The 16,585-nt window shown below is 44.9% G+C and overlaps 1 protein-coding gene across 5 annotated transcripts in view; it reads left to right on the top strand.

Moving 5' to 3' along the window:
• Positions 1–3,212: 3,212 nt before the first annotated feature.
• Positions 3,213–16,585, top strand: part of LOC105476441 (SIK family kinase 3) — a 258,371-nt gene continuing 244,998 nt past the window's right edge. For all 5 annotated transcript variants that reach the window (XM_011732409.3, XM_011732408.2, XM_011732407.3 and 2 more), the window contains exon 1: positions 3,213–3,500. In XM_011732409.3, the coding sequence (XP_011730711.2) occupies positions 3,228–3,500 (273 nt within the window). In that variant the 5' untranslated portion in view covers positions 3,213–3,227. The remainder of the gene's footprint in view (positions 3,501–16,585) is intronic.

Below are 16,585 nucleotides of genomic sequence, written 5' to 3'. Positions count from 1 at the left end.
TTTTTTTTTTTTTTTTTTTTTGTATTTTTAGTAGAGATGGGGTTTCACTATGTTGGCCAGGATGGTCTCGTTCTCTTGATCTTGTGATCTGCCCGCCTCAGCCTCCCAAGGTGCTGGGATTACAGGCGTGAGTCACCGTGCCCGGCCTCAGGCCTGTATTCTTAAGGGCCAGAAACACTTCTACACAATAAGCCATGATTCTCTTCTTGGTGCTATTTACAAGTGAAGCCATCGCAGGCACTTCATTCAGTCTTACTATCTTGTTGTCTTTATTCATATGCTTCTGCTGCCTGCTCTGTCCTGCTTTCAAGACCTCTCAAAATACTCTTCTTCCCTGGGTCTAAACTGAGCTCAGTCACCCTGGACTTAATGGAGAGACCACTTTTCCTACTGGCTCCTACCTTGACAGGGATTATAATACAATGGGGAAGACCCTAGGTTCCAGAGGTAGGTTGCCTGGGTTTTAATCCCAGTTCTATCACTTTCTAGCTCTATGACTTTGGCCAATTCCCTTAATCCCTATGTGCCTCATTTTCCTTATCTGCAAAATAGAGACATAATACAAACCATCTAATTAAGTTGTTGTGAAGATTAGGTGAGTTCACTTAGGTACAATGTTTAGCATAATGTGTGGCAGATTGTTATAATCATTTACCTCAGAACCGAACGCAGTTCTTGGTACTCAATAAATCCTTATTAAACGTAAACATCTAAACTATTTTCCTTTTTGCCCGATGATCTCCTTTGATCACTCCCTTCTCTAATTTTCTGTATTCTTTGTGCCAAAGAGGACTACTCTTCAAGATCTCCAGCAAGTCTCTACCAAAGTCTCAATCAGAAGCACCATCTAGTGACCTCAATCTATACAGGAAAGCAGTATAAGTGACATAACACACAGCACAGAGCATATGTTCTGGTCATTATTGAGAGTCATCTGCTGCTTCTCTTTGGAAATTAGAACAATGCTCCATTTTCTAGGTCCTCCTCAGAGTTGTTTTTATTTTTGATACTCTTGAGAGAGCAGCAAAAGTTGTGATATTTGATGTTCGAATTATCTCCATTAGTGAAGGACACTCTGTGATCATACAGTCACCAGTAAGCATGGTTTCAGTGCCGCTCCTGCAGCTTCCATAGTGAAAGATTTTTTCTTTGCTTTACCAGCCAGCTAAGGTTTCTGTTGAGACGCCCAGGGAGATGGTAAAACTGCAGCTGTAGCCGGGCATGGTGGCTCACACCTGTAATCCCAGCACTTTGGGAGGCCGAGGCGAGTGGATCAGGTAGATCAGTCTTGAACTGGTCAGGAGCTCGAGACCAGACTGGCCAACATAGTGAAACCCCGTCTCTACTGAAAATACAAAAATTAGCCGGGCGTGGTGGTGTGCGCCTGCAGTGTCAGTTACTCAGGAGGCCGAGGCAGGAGAATGGCTTGAACCTGGGAGGCACAGGTTGTGGTGAGCTGAGATCGCACCACTGCACTCCAGCCTGGGCGACAGAGCAAGACTCTGTCTCAAAAACAAAAAATAAACAAACAGAAAAACCAAAAACTGCAGCCGTGCAGCCCAGCACCAACGTTATAGTCCCTGCTAGAGGTGGGTGAGAGCCATGAAGTGATAGGAGAGACAGGTCACAACCCATCATTTATCCAGGATGGAATGAGCTCAATTGATGAAAGGGCTTAACCAATGCAAGAAGCCAAGGCCCACTTCATTCTTATCCTTATTTGCTAATAAGGGAGCCGATTAGTGTTAATTGTGTTGGCAATTTGGAACAGCTACCAGGGAATTGATCCAAGACCATTGTGGGATGACCCCTCTGTCCCATCTTAAGTCCCAGCCATTACTCATGGTTGGATAGGGAATTGGAGCACCAGGAAGTGCTCTTTGGTCAGCGAGTAAACATGAGTTCTCCTTCCACACATTTACAGTGCCCTGGGTGTCAGTTTTTAATACTGTGCATGCAGTGACCTGACAATACAGTTCTACCATTGAGAGAGACATAGATATAGATGGATCAGGACTAGTACGAAGGAATATATTTTAACATTGGAATATTCACAAGCTTCCCTTCTTTCCATCCAACCCGCCAAAGACTATTTTGTTGACAGTCTGATTTCCTACCTGCTACCCTCACCTAAAGCAGCTAAGTTAATCTATTTAATAAAGGGAAGGGGAGGGAGAAGGAGGAAGCCTGGGAGCTATGAAGGCTGCCAGGTAATAGACAAGGGAAGAAAAAGAGATATGAAACTGCTGGAGTTATTAACTTGATGACCCTTAATGTCCTCGGAGAGTCACTAGGAGGGATGGAATTTTTATTATTTACTTATATATTTTGCTTAACCGACTGTTCTTTAAACAGGACGTGGTTCATTGGACAATGTGCACCACTGCTTCATCAGGGTTATACAAGCAACAGAAATAGTATGTAGGCACTCTGACAGACATCCCTGTAGAATTGTTCAGAGATGGGGGTGGTAGGAAGGAAAATGACGTACCTTCTTTGGCTGTCACCCACCCAATGACTGGAATGCCTGTTTGGACTGGCTTGTCCGCCCTTGAACACGCAAATCCTAGTTTCCCCATTCTCCTATATTCGGTGACAATTAGGTTGACTGTGCAGGGTGAGCTGGATTTTGTAAGAGGAAGGAATTTTACCGAAGAATTCCCCTGCGTTGTTACCAACTTGGTGACAGTTGCCTAAAGAGTGTAGCTATTCCTGCCTTTGTGGCCTCAAGGGCTAAAGTGGGACAACGCTGGTATTTCTGGTGATGAGGAAACACTTTTTTTTTGTTAAGGGAGGTTGGGTGATCGTTGAACTGGGACAGAGGTCACAGTAGAGGTCACATTGGCGATTCGAGCGGGGGTGGGGGATTGGCTTTGGGTCGGGCATCCTGCGCCCCCGACTCGGGAAAGGCGGCGGAGGCTTCCAGGTTGGGGGCTCACCGGAGGTTCCCACCGTCAGCTCCCGGAGGGGGGCACCCGGGAGCCAGCGCCTCAGGAACCGGGGCCCACGCGGGAAGGTCGAGCCCGCCGGTGAGGTCACGGTTGCCATGGCTCCGGGCAGTGACGCGCGTCGGCACGTGACCCGTGGTTGCCATGGCGCCGGGCGCCGGGCGGCGAAGGCGCCCCGCCTCCCCGAGTGACGTCCGCGGCCCCCCCCTTTCCCGCCCCCCCTTGCCCCCTCCCCCGAGCCGGCTCCCCGCGGCCCCGGAGGTTTCACTGCACAACAAGATGGCGGCGGCGGCGGCGAGCGGAGCTGGCGGGGCTGCCGGGGCCGGGACAGGGGTAGCCGGGACCGCTGGCCGCCTGCTGCCTCCGCCCGCGCCGGGGTCCCCAGCCGCCCCCGCTGCCGTGTCCCCAGCGGCCGGCCCGCCGCGTCCCCCAGCCCCGGCCTCCCGCGGACCCATGCCTGCCCGCATCGGCTACTACGAGATCGACCGCACCATCGGCAAGGGCAACTTCGCGGTGGTCAAGCGGGCCACGCACCTCGTCACCAAGGCCAAGGTACCGGCGCAGGGGCCGGGCGGCCCTCGGAGCGTGGCGGGGCCGGGAGAGGTCCGCGCCCCCAGCCGGGGGTCGGGGCCGCGAGCGCGGCGCGTGGTGGGAGCGTTGGGGGCCGGGAGGCGGGAGGGGGCCTGCCGCCGCGGGGCGGGCGCGGAGCTAGGGACACCTGGGACTCGAGGCGGCGGAACTCCACGCAGGGGGCCGGGGGCACAGAGCACCGACCCTGGGAGCCCAGGAGCCGGGCGCGGGGAGGGGTCCTTGGGGCTGAGGGCAGGGGGTAAAGGGGATGATTGGAAAGAAGGGGTCGGAACTCCCCGAGGGCCGGGAGACTGTAAACCCAGAAGACTCTGGAAGCAGCAGTTAGGAAATCATAAGGGAATGAGGGCAGGGGCATTTGAAATGTGGACCTGGAGGATGGGGGAAAACAAGGGTGAAGTGGCAGACCCGGGCTTGTAAGGGGACCCAGGACGGCTGGGGCACGGACTGGGGATGTGCACGCCTGCAGGGCGCTGGGAGGTCCCAGGATCCTGGTGCCTTAAGACAGAGATAGGAATCCGCTTTTGATCATCTAAGACTGATAGATGGTGCGAAGGGAATCCCGAGGAGACACGATTAGTGGAGGAGGCAAATGGGGAAATAAGGGGGAAATTGCTTTGCTTGTCCACAGGAAGGGGCCCAGGGAATGGGGGAGTGAGGTGGGGGTGGGGGGTGTCCCAGGTTTATGATGGCACTAGGTAATCAGGGGTTAAACAATTTGGGAGAGCTGATTGCTGGTTATTTTTAGTTGTTAGAGGGTCGGGAATTGTGGGCTTTGTAGAACCCAGGGTGGGCTTTCACTGGTCGGGGGGAGGCTTGTGAACCCAGACACCGGGAGATTACACGCATCGAGCCCTTAGTTCTCAAAGAGATTTGAGGCGCTATGGGAGTGAAATTGGCCAAGGTCAATTAGGAAGCTATATATGTATGCATGTAAAATTCTTTCTTTGAGGAAATATGGTAGCACTTTCATGTAGCCTTCGTTGGGAGGATTGGAATCTAAGACATTTTGGTTTTGGTGGAACCCGCAAAGCCCATTTTTACTCTAAAATTTTCTTTGCTCAATATCTTACTTGAATGAATACTTTTAATGTAGTCATTCATTATGTTTAAAACTGCAGCTTGTGTTTTCCCTCAACCTGAGGAATGAAGAACCCTTACAGCTGCTGCCGCCTCCTACCAAAGCCACATCAATTCTCCTCACCTCCTCAGCCTAGCCTCTGGTTGTCATGACCTACCTTGTTTTTGCTTTTATGGCAGTGGCTTGTTTTCTGAAGCCAGTGACTTATCTAGGCCTTCTCTCCTGATCACTTGCAACCTGAAGTTCCTTCCCCACCATCTTTCTGCCTGAGACTGCAAGGGGCCCTTCCTACCAGGGTGTCAGGATGGGTGGCTGTGGCGAATTGATTGGTCAGTTTCACTTCCTCTGGAGGGCCCTCTTCAGCCTTTTTGTCCGTTTTTATCACAGGGCCTCAAGTCTGCAGGTCAGAGCTGAATGAGATACCAAAGTCCAGGGCTCCCTCAGACCCTGAGGGGAAGTCAGGGGAAGTCGATTGAGCCAAGACTTTGGCGTGCTCCTCACTTGCCATCCTGGCCCCTCACCGTGTTTCCAGTCTAGTTTACTATTAGCCAAGGCAAACATATTTACAAACAATATGCCTTGTTCCTTGTTTTGCTGTTTCCTTTTTTTCTCCCTATTTTCTGTGTAATCACTTTGTGCTCCTGTGGTTATTTTGCTCTGACCTCTGGGGGATAGTCTCCATGAACTTAATTGGTTGCTTGGTTTATGGTTTCACGATTTAAAGAATTTTGAATCTTCCAGCCCTTGGATACACCAAAATATTGATAAAATCTGTTACAGACAGGGTTGAATGTTTTTGTAAATGTAATTGCAAACAGTTGATTCTTGGCTTTAATATAAAAGAGACATTTCTATCTTCAGTAGTCAGCAAAGCCAGTGCCTAATTATGGCTGGTCTGCCCGCTTTCTAATTTTCATGTGTGTGTATGTGTGCGTGCGTCTGTTTTTCATAGTTTTTCTCTGAGACCTTGGTATCCTTTAGGACTGCAACATTTTAAATATTGGCTTGTTTACAAACGGGTGTCACTGTTTATGTTGGTTTTTATCTTTGATCATTTGTGGTATGCAGTTATGCAATTCCTATGTATGGAAATATTCAAAGTCTTGAATGAGACTGAAATGGCTTGGACAATGAGTTGCATGTGTGAAGGAGCCACACCAGCATTCATTTGTGTTTCTGTAGCAGTGTGCAATTTCCTAGTTACAGTTACAAGTGCTATATCTTTTGCTGCTTAAATTATTCTGACTACATGAGTGAAGCTTAATTCACAAGGAGTTGTCATGTGCTCTGGGTGAACCAGGAGCATAGTTTGGCCTGCTCCATGCTTCTCTGAATCCACTTTGGAAGGGGTTCTCAAATGCTGACAGCTTAGATGTGCCTAACAGCTGTTGACATACAGTATGATGGCCTATTAAGGTTATGGTTTGGTTATATAACCGTGGGGAAGGTGCATAGGTACTAGAAGTTGCCGAAGCTGCTGCTTCAGTTAACTCAGGTTGGTTTTTTTTCTCCCCGTGCACTGCAGCCTTTATCTTACTTCTGCAGAGGGGTCCTTTGGAAATACAGAGTTATTTTTTTTCCCCCATCTGTTTCCAGAATGTATCATTTGTTGTTTTGTCTTTTAGAGGTGTGTGATTTTTTTTTTTTTCCCCTTGTGGGAAATGGTCTGGGTTTTCTTATAACCATATGTAACAGTCAGACAGGTAATTCAGATGATACTTGTGTTGGCTGAAGGAGGTTAGGTGATAGGTATTTTCTGAACATCAGAAATAGTTATGATCCCCCTCCCTTTTTTTTTTTTTTTTTTAAACACACATGACCCATTCCAAGGACTAAGAGACTAAAGTAAACCTCATTTATTGAGTAGGATACTGCACTCCATCCAGTGCTATGTGGTTAAGCTGGCCCTTTCCCAAATTCTGTTAATTCTCAAACCTGCTAGAGTGGGATCCTGGGATGAATAAAATCAATAGAGAAAAGTGAAGCTTTTCCTATTTGCTTGTTGGTTACTTTTGCAGCACGGCATTCATGAGCTCAGACTTCATATTGGCAGCACTGCAGTGCTTAGAGCGGCACTGCAGAACAGTTACCAGGAGAGAATATTCAGCTGTGACATACTTTGGTTAGTAGCTCACCCTGGCTGTCTTTGTCCTACCTGCTTTGATTTCCTTTTTTTGGAAGAGCCTTACTTAGCTTGAGGTTCTCTGGCTCTGTTTTTTTTGGTAGGAAACTATAAAGTATTATAGATATTTTTAAAAAAGAATGTTTTCTGCTCTCAAATTGCTGGTAGTCTGTTGCCTGTGCCTAATTATACCTTCACTAGTTGGACGATTGGGACCAAAGAGTAGATAGATTTTGCATGCATTTTTTATCCTTTTTAAAAATATTGGGGAAGGGTCTTACTCTGTCACCTAGGCTAGAGTGCAGTGACACTACACTGTCAGAGTTCACTGTAACCTCAAACTCCCAGGTTCAAGAGATCCTCCTGCCTCAGCTTCCTAAGTAGCTGGGACTACAGGCTTACACCACCACACCCGGTTAATTTTTAAATTTTTTTTGTAGAGATGAGGTCTCATTATGTTGCCCAGGCTGGTCTTGAACTTCTGGACTCAAGCGATCCTCCCGCTTCAGCCTCCCAAAGTGCTGGGTTTACAGGCATGAATCTGTAACTCAAATGCTTGGCCTGTATGCATTTTTTAAAGTATGCGTGACTATAAAAGCCTTTGGTCAAATACGTTTGAACTGTGTTTCAACAATTGTATATCACTTGCCTTTTACTGGTTCGTGCTAAGAGTTCCAGCTTTGGATAAAGCAATCTGAGTTTGAATCTTTTGCTGCTTAATAGTTGGGTATTCTTAGGCTGTGAGAAGTTATTTAACTTCTGTGTGCTTGGGTTTCCTCATCTGTAAAATGGGATGACAATAGTACTTAACTCGCAAGTTTAGGTGTTATGAAGATTAAAGAAGATAGTGTATGCAAAGCTCTTAGAGCAGCGTGGTGCCCTAATAGCATGACATAAATGTTACATCATCATCATCATTGTTATCAGGTGTTGTAGTAACATGATAATATTATGGACATAATAATAGTCCTCCTTTTTTTGCTTTTCACCCCTTGGTCACAGTTCATGAATGCATATGCCGTTAGTTTTGTGTAGGTAGATGCCATCCTGACGATACACTTTCATGGTAAAAAAAGTTTGCTACTATTTCAGGTGCCACTTTGAGATAGTTGGGTTTAATTCATATGGGGTACAGGCTGGCTAATCTCATGAAATCGGCATTTTAAAACAAATTTTCATTAAACTTTTTTTTTTTTTAAATAGCAACGAGACTCATCTAATGAAAACTGTGACTAACACTGGCTTTTGCTTTGGGCTGCCTTGAATTTTCAGTGTGTTTTGTGTAACTAATTTTCGTTATGTTGATGAGGGAACAGAGTTGAGTGTAGTCTTTTCTCTAGAGGTTCACTTAAATTCGGTTTAAGTGAAAAGTTTAAGAAATGTTCCTGCAAGCTTAAGGACACATTTGTCCTTGCGTGCACAGGCAAAGGCCTTAGAAGGCCAAGGTCAGAATTCTTAACTTTAAATATTACACAGAGAAGACATTTTGCCCTATGACCCCATTCCAAATATTGACTAGCCAGGACACATCTGTGTGGTTTAGTGCAAACTCATTTCCATGAGGAAAACAAGTCAAAGTGGGCTAAAAGCATTATTTTCACCTCTAAAGAAGAGTTTAATGAAGCACATGAGATGATGCTTTCACCCATTAGAAAACTGAAAACAAGATTCATTGGTAAATAGGAGAGAATTATGTCAAAAAGAAATTGAAAGCAAAATTTACATTAGGTGCATTTGAGGAAGATAGCCCCATCCCTAGACAATCTAGAAGTGACTATTGAAAGATGACTATGTTCAGTTTGATACAGTGGTGATGGGGTTACTAAACATTTTTGAAATTTTGTAAAGAGCTAAGACTGATTGAGACTAGTCTCTCCAGAGTCAAAACACCAGTATTCCGCTTTCAACATCAAAGATGTTTATTTTAACATTTTGACTTTGGTGCCAGCTCCCTAGAAAGTCATAGATCTCGCTCAAGCCAGAGGTGCCCAGACTAGTTATTCTGTGCCAGAAGTGCTGTTTTCATTTTTCAGGTTTTAATCTGGCTAATGTTTTCTAGTTCATTGCATAAAAGAGAACAAAATGGATGCTTTGAAAAGAAAAAGAAATGCTTTCTACTCACCAGAGCCACTGTAACTGCAAAACAACATCTAAGACATCTGCATAGAGATGGAACCTTTCCCTTAATCATTTATTCATTCAACACATTTATTGAATGCAAATTTTTTGTCAGGTTCCATTCTAGGGTCTGGAGTGTACCAATGAACAAGGGAGACAAAAAGCATCTGCCTTTCTGGAGCTTTCTAGTAGAAGGAGACAGACAAGAGACATGTAAAAAAATTAAAAATTTCATGTAGGAATGAATACCAGGAAGAAAATAAATGGACTAGAGAATGCCTGGGGAGGGCTGCTGCCTCAGATAGAGTGATCAGGGAGGACCTTTCTTTCCAAGATGATATTTGAACTGAAACCTGAGTGATGAGAAAAAGCCAACCTGGGAAGATTTGGAAGACAGAACGTTCCTTAAAGAAGGAATGGCACGTGCAAAGGCCATGGGGCAGAAGTGAGCTTGGTTTGTCCAAAGGTTAGACACAAGGTCATGATGCCATGGTACCTTAGCGAACAAGTGGAAGGATGAGGCCAGATGTGTAGGAGGTGCCAGATCATCTGGGTCTTGTGGCCATTTTATGGAATTGGGTATGACATGGGGGTGACATCAGAGAGTATCAAATAGAACACTAATATCACCTAATTTATGTTTTTTTTTTTTTTTTTTTGAGACGGAGTCTTGCTCTGTCACCCAGGCTGGAGTGCCGTGGCCGGATCTCAGCTCACTGCAAGCTCCGCCTCCCGGGTTTACGCCATTCTCCTGCCTCAGCCTCCCGAGTAGCTGGGACTACAGGCTCCCGCCACCTCGCCTGGCTAGTTGTTTTTTTTGTATTTTTTAGTAGAGACGGGGTTTCACCGTGTTAGCCAGGATGGTCTCGATCTCCTGACCTCGTGATCCGCCCGTCTCGGCCTCCCAAAGTGCTGGGATTACAGGCTTGAGCCACCGTGCCTGGCCTAATTTATGTTTTTAAAACTTGACTGGATGTGGTGGCTCATGCCTGTAATTCCAGTGCTTTATGGGGATGAGGCAGGAGGATCACTTGAGGCCAGGAGTTCAAGATCAGCCTGGGCAACATAGTGAGATCCCATCTCTACAAACAATTTAAAAATTAGCTGGGTGTGGTGGTGCGCACCTGTAGGCTCAGCTACTTGGGAGGTGGAGGTGGGAGGATCCCTTGATCCTGGGAGTCTGAGGCTGCAGTGAAGTATGGTCACACCATTGTATCTCAGCCTAGGTGACAGAGTGAAACCCTGTCTCAGGAAAACAAAGCAAAACAAAAACAGCAACTCATATAGGTTATTTTATGGTTAAGAGCAAAAATACTTTTCTGATGCTTTTCTTGGCACAAGGGAGGAGTTCAGTTTTAACAGCTTATATTCTTTCTCACTGTAAAAGAGTATCGACATAAATTGTACATAAATTAAGCATGATCAGCCAACAAGTATTTGTTGATTTATTGGGCATGAAAAAGACCTTAGAGAGGTTCTATTCTAGTTCTGTTTTTTCCAGAGTCTGGAAAGACAGACTTAACAGAATTTATAATCTCAGGTTTTGCCTGGGGTGGTGGCTCACGCCTGTAATCCCAGCACTTAGGGAGGCTGAGGCAGGTGGATCACCTGAGGCCAGGAGTTCGAGACCAGCCTGGCTAACATGGTGAAACCCTGTTTTTACCAAAAATACAAAAAATTAGCCAGGCGTGGTGGTGCATGCCTGTAATCCCAGCTACTTGGGAGGCTGAGGCAGGAGAATCGCTTGAACCTGGGAGGTGGAGGTTGCAGTGAGCTGAGATTGAGCCATTGCACTCCAGCCTGGGCAACAGGAGTGAAACTCCGTCTCAAAAAAAAAAAAAAAATCTCAGGGTTTTAGGGACTTTGAAAGTCATTTAGACCAATTATCCATTAGATTCATGGCTCATCTCTCTCCTCACTCCCATTTTCCCGGAGTCTTATAGCTAGATAGTGGGGGAGCTGGAGTTAGAATCTAGGTATCACTATTCCTACTTAATTCTACTCTGACTTCTCTAATCACAGAAAACATTGCCCTTGCCCTCTGAGCACTCGCTCTTTTACTGGGTAAGCGAGATACACCTATACCAATTAAAGTCTAAGATATTTATCCTTTCTATAAGACAAACCAAAAGCAAGATGTCATGATGAGAGGAAACATTTCCGAGTAGAGAGGAAGAGTAAATATTCCAACCCTGTATTTCACCTGTCCTTTGGCATTATACCCCTCTGTCACCTTTGCCAGTAACCTTGAGTACCCTATGAGTCCACTGCTTTGCCTGTAAATCTGCTGGTCAGATGCCCCTTGGCATGACTGAGATATGAAGAAAATAAAAAGGGAAAGAAGTAAACACAACATGCAAAGACCATAAAAGTAGTCTGGCTTATGTGGTTTTCTCATGTCATTATATCCAGCCAACTCCTAGGGAATATTGGTAATTACATATTTGTATTGCTGGGCTGGTCAGATCTACCTTTGAGGGTATGTTTCTTTGGTGGGCTCCTCACTTACTAAATCACAAACACTTTCCAGGGATGGTGACGTCTTACAACTCATTAAGAGAACTGGTCATCTAGATACATACCTTGATGACACAGGTGGGGGTCAAGAGAACCACTTATATTAAGGGTTCCTCTTGTTTTTTTTTTTTTTTTTTCATTATCCTAAGTAAACACAGGAAGGGATTCTTCTTAATATAGTTGTGGTTTCTGGTCTGTGGGCTATGGCTATTCTCCAGATGAATGACCTCACCTATCAGGTAGGTGAGTCCCTGGCTCCTCCTCATAGCGAGTAGCTTGGTCCCTTTCTGGGATAACAGTATAGTCATACAGTCCTGTGGATGACTGATAACATCAAGAGCATGAAAATTATATACATTCAAATGGGCTTTTATCCTAATCTAATAAAACACTGCTAAATAAATGGCGTAGGCAATGTCTTTGAGAAGTCTCAACAGTCTTGAATGAATTAGCTTGAAAGGCTTCTTTTGGATCTGTTCAGAATAGAATTGCGGAAGCGAGTACAGAACTGTTGCATGAGCCATCACTAAGTTATGTTAGGAGCATATTTGTGTTTAGCAGGTGTGTGATCCGTGGTAGACAAGGAGCCTCTGGACACTGATGGTATTTTATCTCAGACAGGCTTTTCAAAGAGGCAGGAATCAGATTGTGAATACTTAGCCACATTTCCCAGAAGTTGAAACGGAAAGAGAAGCAGATTCATTGCCTGTTGAAGCTTGTCTGTGTGGGCTGAGCTCATTCAGTTGGATGCTTTCGGCCAGTTATTTTAAACTAAATTTAGGTTTTGATTGGGAAGTTCTGAAAAATTATCAAATTTCTGCCTAGTTTCAGCTCCAGCGCGTGTTTACCAGCAGTGTACTTTACTTTTCATAGCTTCCCCCCAGACAAATTGAGTGTGAAAATGCAGGTTAGTTACCCACATTTCTTGAGATGGAATTTTTTGGAGAAGAAATTTTTTATTCCATCCATCCATCCATCCATCCATCCATCCATCCATCCATCCGTCCATTAAACTTGCAAAATTATCAGAAATAGAAATGGATGATATATGGTCCAAAATTCAAAAGGTACAAAGGAGCATTCAGTGAAATGAAGTCTTCCTCCTACCCCAATACCTGAGTCACACAGTTTCTTACTGTTTTTTTTTTTGAGACGGAGTCTTGCTCTGTCGCCCAGGCTGGAGTGCAGTGGCATGATCTCGGCTCACTGCAAGCTCCGCCTCCCGGGTTCACGACATTCTCCTGCCTCAGCCTCCTGAGTAGCTGGGACTACAGGCACCCACTGCCACACCTGGCTAATTTTTTGTATTTTTGGTAGAAGGGTTTCACCGTGTTAGCCAGGATGATCTCGATGTCCTGGCCTTGTGATCCGCCCGTCTCGGCCTCCCAAAGTGCTGGGATTACAGATGTGAGCCACCATGCCTGGCCAGTTTCTTACTCTTATAAACATTTATTAAGGGCATCTACGGATTAGTTCAAGTGCTAGATGCCATTTATTTTCTGACAGTGCTTTGACATACTTGAAATTTCCAAGCATAATTTTACTTAAAAGTAAAAAAAGAAAATAGCTGGCCAGATGCAGTGGTTCATGCCTGTAATCCCAGCACTTTGGGAGGCTGAGGCAGGAGGATCACTTGAGCCCCAGAGTTGGAGACCAGCCTGGGCAACATAGTGAGACCTTATCTCTACAAATAATAATAATAAAAATAACCAGGGGTGTGGTGGTGCATGCCTGTGGTCCCAGCTACTCAGGAGGCTGAGGTGGGAGCATCACTTGAGCCCAGGAGATCAAGGTTTCAGTGAGCTATGATTGTGCCACTGAACTCATGAGCCTAGGCAACAGAGCCAGAGTGCTTCTCAAAAAAAAAAAAAAGGACAAAAGAAAAATACCTAACCTAACTTATACTGCTCTTTAGGATGGCACAGTGTGATAATCTAATGTAAACCCTGTGGGGGCAGGAATTTTAGTCTGTTATTCATTGCTGAATTCCTTATATTTAGTGCAATGTCTGCAGATATTCATTGAGTACATGAATATAAAGATTAAAAAGTAAGAGCTGAGTTTGTTTTTATATTCTTAACACATCTTTGACTTTTACTAGTGGAATTTCCTATCTTTAGTTAAGATGTTAAAGAAAAGTAATTTTCTACCTTTTTCTCACAAATCTCTGAGTAAGTAGATTTCGCAGCCTTTCTGGGCTAGTAATCGATTTTAGTTGTTTTTTTGTTTTTGTTTTTGTTTTTTTTTGAGATAGGGTCTCACTTTGTCACCTAATGCTGGAGTGCAGTGAAGTGATCATGGCTCACTGCAGCCTCCACCTCCTGGGTGGAGGTACATGCCACTACAGGTGCATGCCACCACGCCCAGCTAATTTTTAAAAATTTTATTTGTAGTAGAGATGGGGGTCTTGTATGTTGCTAGGCTGGTCTTGAACTCCTGGGCTCAAATGATCCTCCCTCTTTGGCTTCCCAAAGTGTTGGGATTACAGGTGTGAGCCATTGTGCCTGGCCAGTATCAATTTTGATGTGTGTGTACTTTACCGTAACATTGCTGTTATTTTTTGAATCTTTTTTATTATTTTCTTTCTAGTTTTTCACTTTACAAATTTTCTGTGATAACCATTGTTGTGCACAAGTCTTTGATGTATTTCTGATTTTTTTGCTCCAGATATATTGTTGAAAGGGAAATTACTGTGCCAAAGGGAACACATGCCTGTATATCACCTAATAATGTATATCGCCACATTGCTTTCCAGAAAGACTGCACTAGAGTTAACCTCCTGAGCAGTGTATGAGCAGGCTTGGCTCACTGCAAGCCACACTGGCTCTCTTTATTTTATCTGTCTCCCCATCTACCTTTGTTGGCTTGGGGGTGTAGGGATTTTAAGTCTCTACTACACCTCTAAACCTAGTCCCATAGATGTAGTACAAGTCAGGAGAAGGTTACATCGGCTGTGTAATCTGTCTTTCCCTGTACCAAACCTGGAAGAGGAAGGAAAAGAATAAGTGTAAGTCTAACCCTTTTTTTTTTTTTTTGAGACAGAGTCTCACTCTGTCGCCCAGGCTGGAGTGCAGTGGTGCGATCTCGGCTCACTGCAACCTCCACCTCCTGGGTTCAAGCGATTCTCTTGCCTCAGCCTCCCTAGTAGCTGGGATTACAGGCGCCCCCAGCCACACCCGGCTAATTTTTGTATTTTTAGTAGAGATGGGGTTTCACCATGTTGGCCAGGCTGGTCTCAAACTCCTGACCTCAAGTCATTCACCCCCCTCAGCCTCTCAGAGTGTTGGGATTACAGGTGTGAGCCATCATTCCCGGCCAAGTCTAACCTTTTATTTGCTTTTTATAAATCATCATTCTCTCCTGATCTTTGATAAAGGGATAAAAACCCAAACGAGAAACTGCTGAAGGGAAGAAGAAAGGTTAATGAGAAACAGACTCTTTCTTGATCACCCAAATCATTGATTTTTGTTTGTTTGTTTGTTTTTGAGATGGAGTCTCACTCTGTGGTCCAGGCTGGAGTACAATGGCATGATCTTGGCTCACTGCAACCTCCACCTCTCGGGTTCAAGTGATTCTCCTGCCTTAGCCTCCTCAGTAGCTGGAATTACAGGCACGCGCCACCAGACCTGGCTAATTTTTGTATTTTCAGTAGAGACGAGGTTTCACCATGTTAGTCTGGCTGCTCTCGAACTCCTGACCTTGTGATCCACCTGCCTTGACATCCCAAAGTGCTGGGATTACAGGAGTGAGCCATCGCACCTGGCCTTGCCATTGATTTTTTTTTTTTTTTTTTTTTTTTTGAGACGGAGTCTCACTCTGTCGCCCAGGCTGGAGTGCAATGGCGCAGTCTCTGCTCACTGCAGCCTCCGCCTCCTGGGTTCAAGAGATTCTCCTGCCTCAGCCTCCCAAGTAGCTGGGACTACAGGCGTGTGCCACCACACCCAGCTAATTTTTTTTGTATTTTTAGTAGAGACGGGGTTTTACCATGTTGGCTAGGCTGGTGTTGAACTCTTACCTCATGATCTGCTCGCCTGGGCCTCCCAAAGTGCTGGGATTACAGGTGTGAGCCACCGCACCCAGCCTACCATCGATTTTTAAATAACTATTTTTTGGTAAACCAGCGTGAGAATTTCAGAGATTTATAAAAGTTGTAAATTGCTCCTCCCTCGTTTTAATGGTGAAAAGATAGTGAAAGAGATTGTGAGGGAGAAAGTTATATGAATAAATATGTAATGCAGCAGTTCTATCATGTTTGAATTTTCTGTGTGCACTGTGCTTTATGGGTTACGAGATTTTCAAGGGTAATTGGACCATATGGGATACGGTGCTTAGTATGTTGTGGGGTTATGGCTGTGGAATTATCTGTGTTTTGGACATTTGATGTTATGTGCTTTTCTTTTATCTCCTATAGAAGCCCTCCTATACAGTAAGTTTTGGTTATGATGTGCTTAGTTAATTGAGGGGAAAAACTGATAAAGCAGGGAAATCAGAAATATACATTCATGCATTAATCTTTTTTTGTTTTTTCTTTTTTATGGAGATGGAATCTTGCTCTGTCTCCCAGGCTGAGGTGCAGTGCATGATCTCGGCTCACTGCACACTCTGCCTCCTGGGTTCAAGCAATTCTCCTACCTCAGCCTCCTGAGTAGCTGGGACTATAGGTGCACGCTATGCCTGGCCAATTTTTGTATTTTTTTAGAGATGGGGTTTCGCCATGTTGGCCAGGATGGTTTTGAACTCCTGAGCTCAGGCAATCCGCCTGCCTCGGCCTCCTAAAGTGCTAGGATTATAGGCATGAGCCACTGCGCCTGGCTAATGCATTAATCTTTTAAAAAGTATGTATTATGGAAAATTTCAAACATAAGTGAAAATAGAGAGAATAATATAATGAACCCGCATCTGCCTATCGCCTAGTTTAAACAGTTGCCATTTTGTGGCCAATCTTTCTTTTATACCCTTTCCCACTTCCTCCCTTTTTTCCTGGATTTTGAAGCATATCCCAGAATCCTTTCATTTCATCGGTAGATATTTTGGCATGCATCTCTAAATAGAAGAGGATTCTTTAAACAAACAAACAAACAAACAAACAGGGCTGGGTATGGTGGTTCATGCCTGTAATCCTAGCACTTTGGGAAGTCTAGGTAGGTGGATTGCTTGAGGCCAGTTCAAAACCAGCCTGAGCAACACAGTAGTAGTGAGGCCCCATCTCTA

This window comes from Macaca nemestrina, chromosome 12, assembly GCF_043159975.1.
Source record: "Macaca nemestrina isolate mMacNem1 chromosome 12, mMacNem.hap1, whole genome shotgun sequence".
Lineage (NCBI taxonomy): Eukaryota > Metazoa > Chordata > Mammalia > Primates > Cercopithecidae > Macaca > Macaca nemestrina.
The sequence above is the reverse complement of the archived record's forward strand: the minus strand, read 5'-3'. Positions and strand labels throughout refer to the sequence as shown.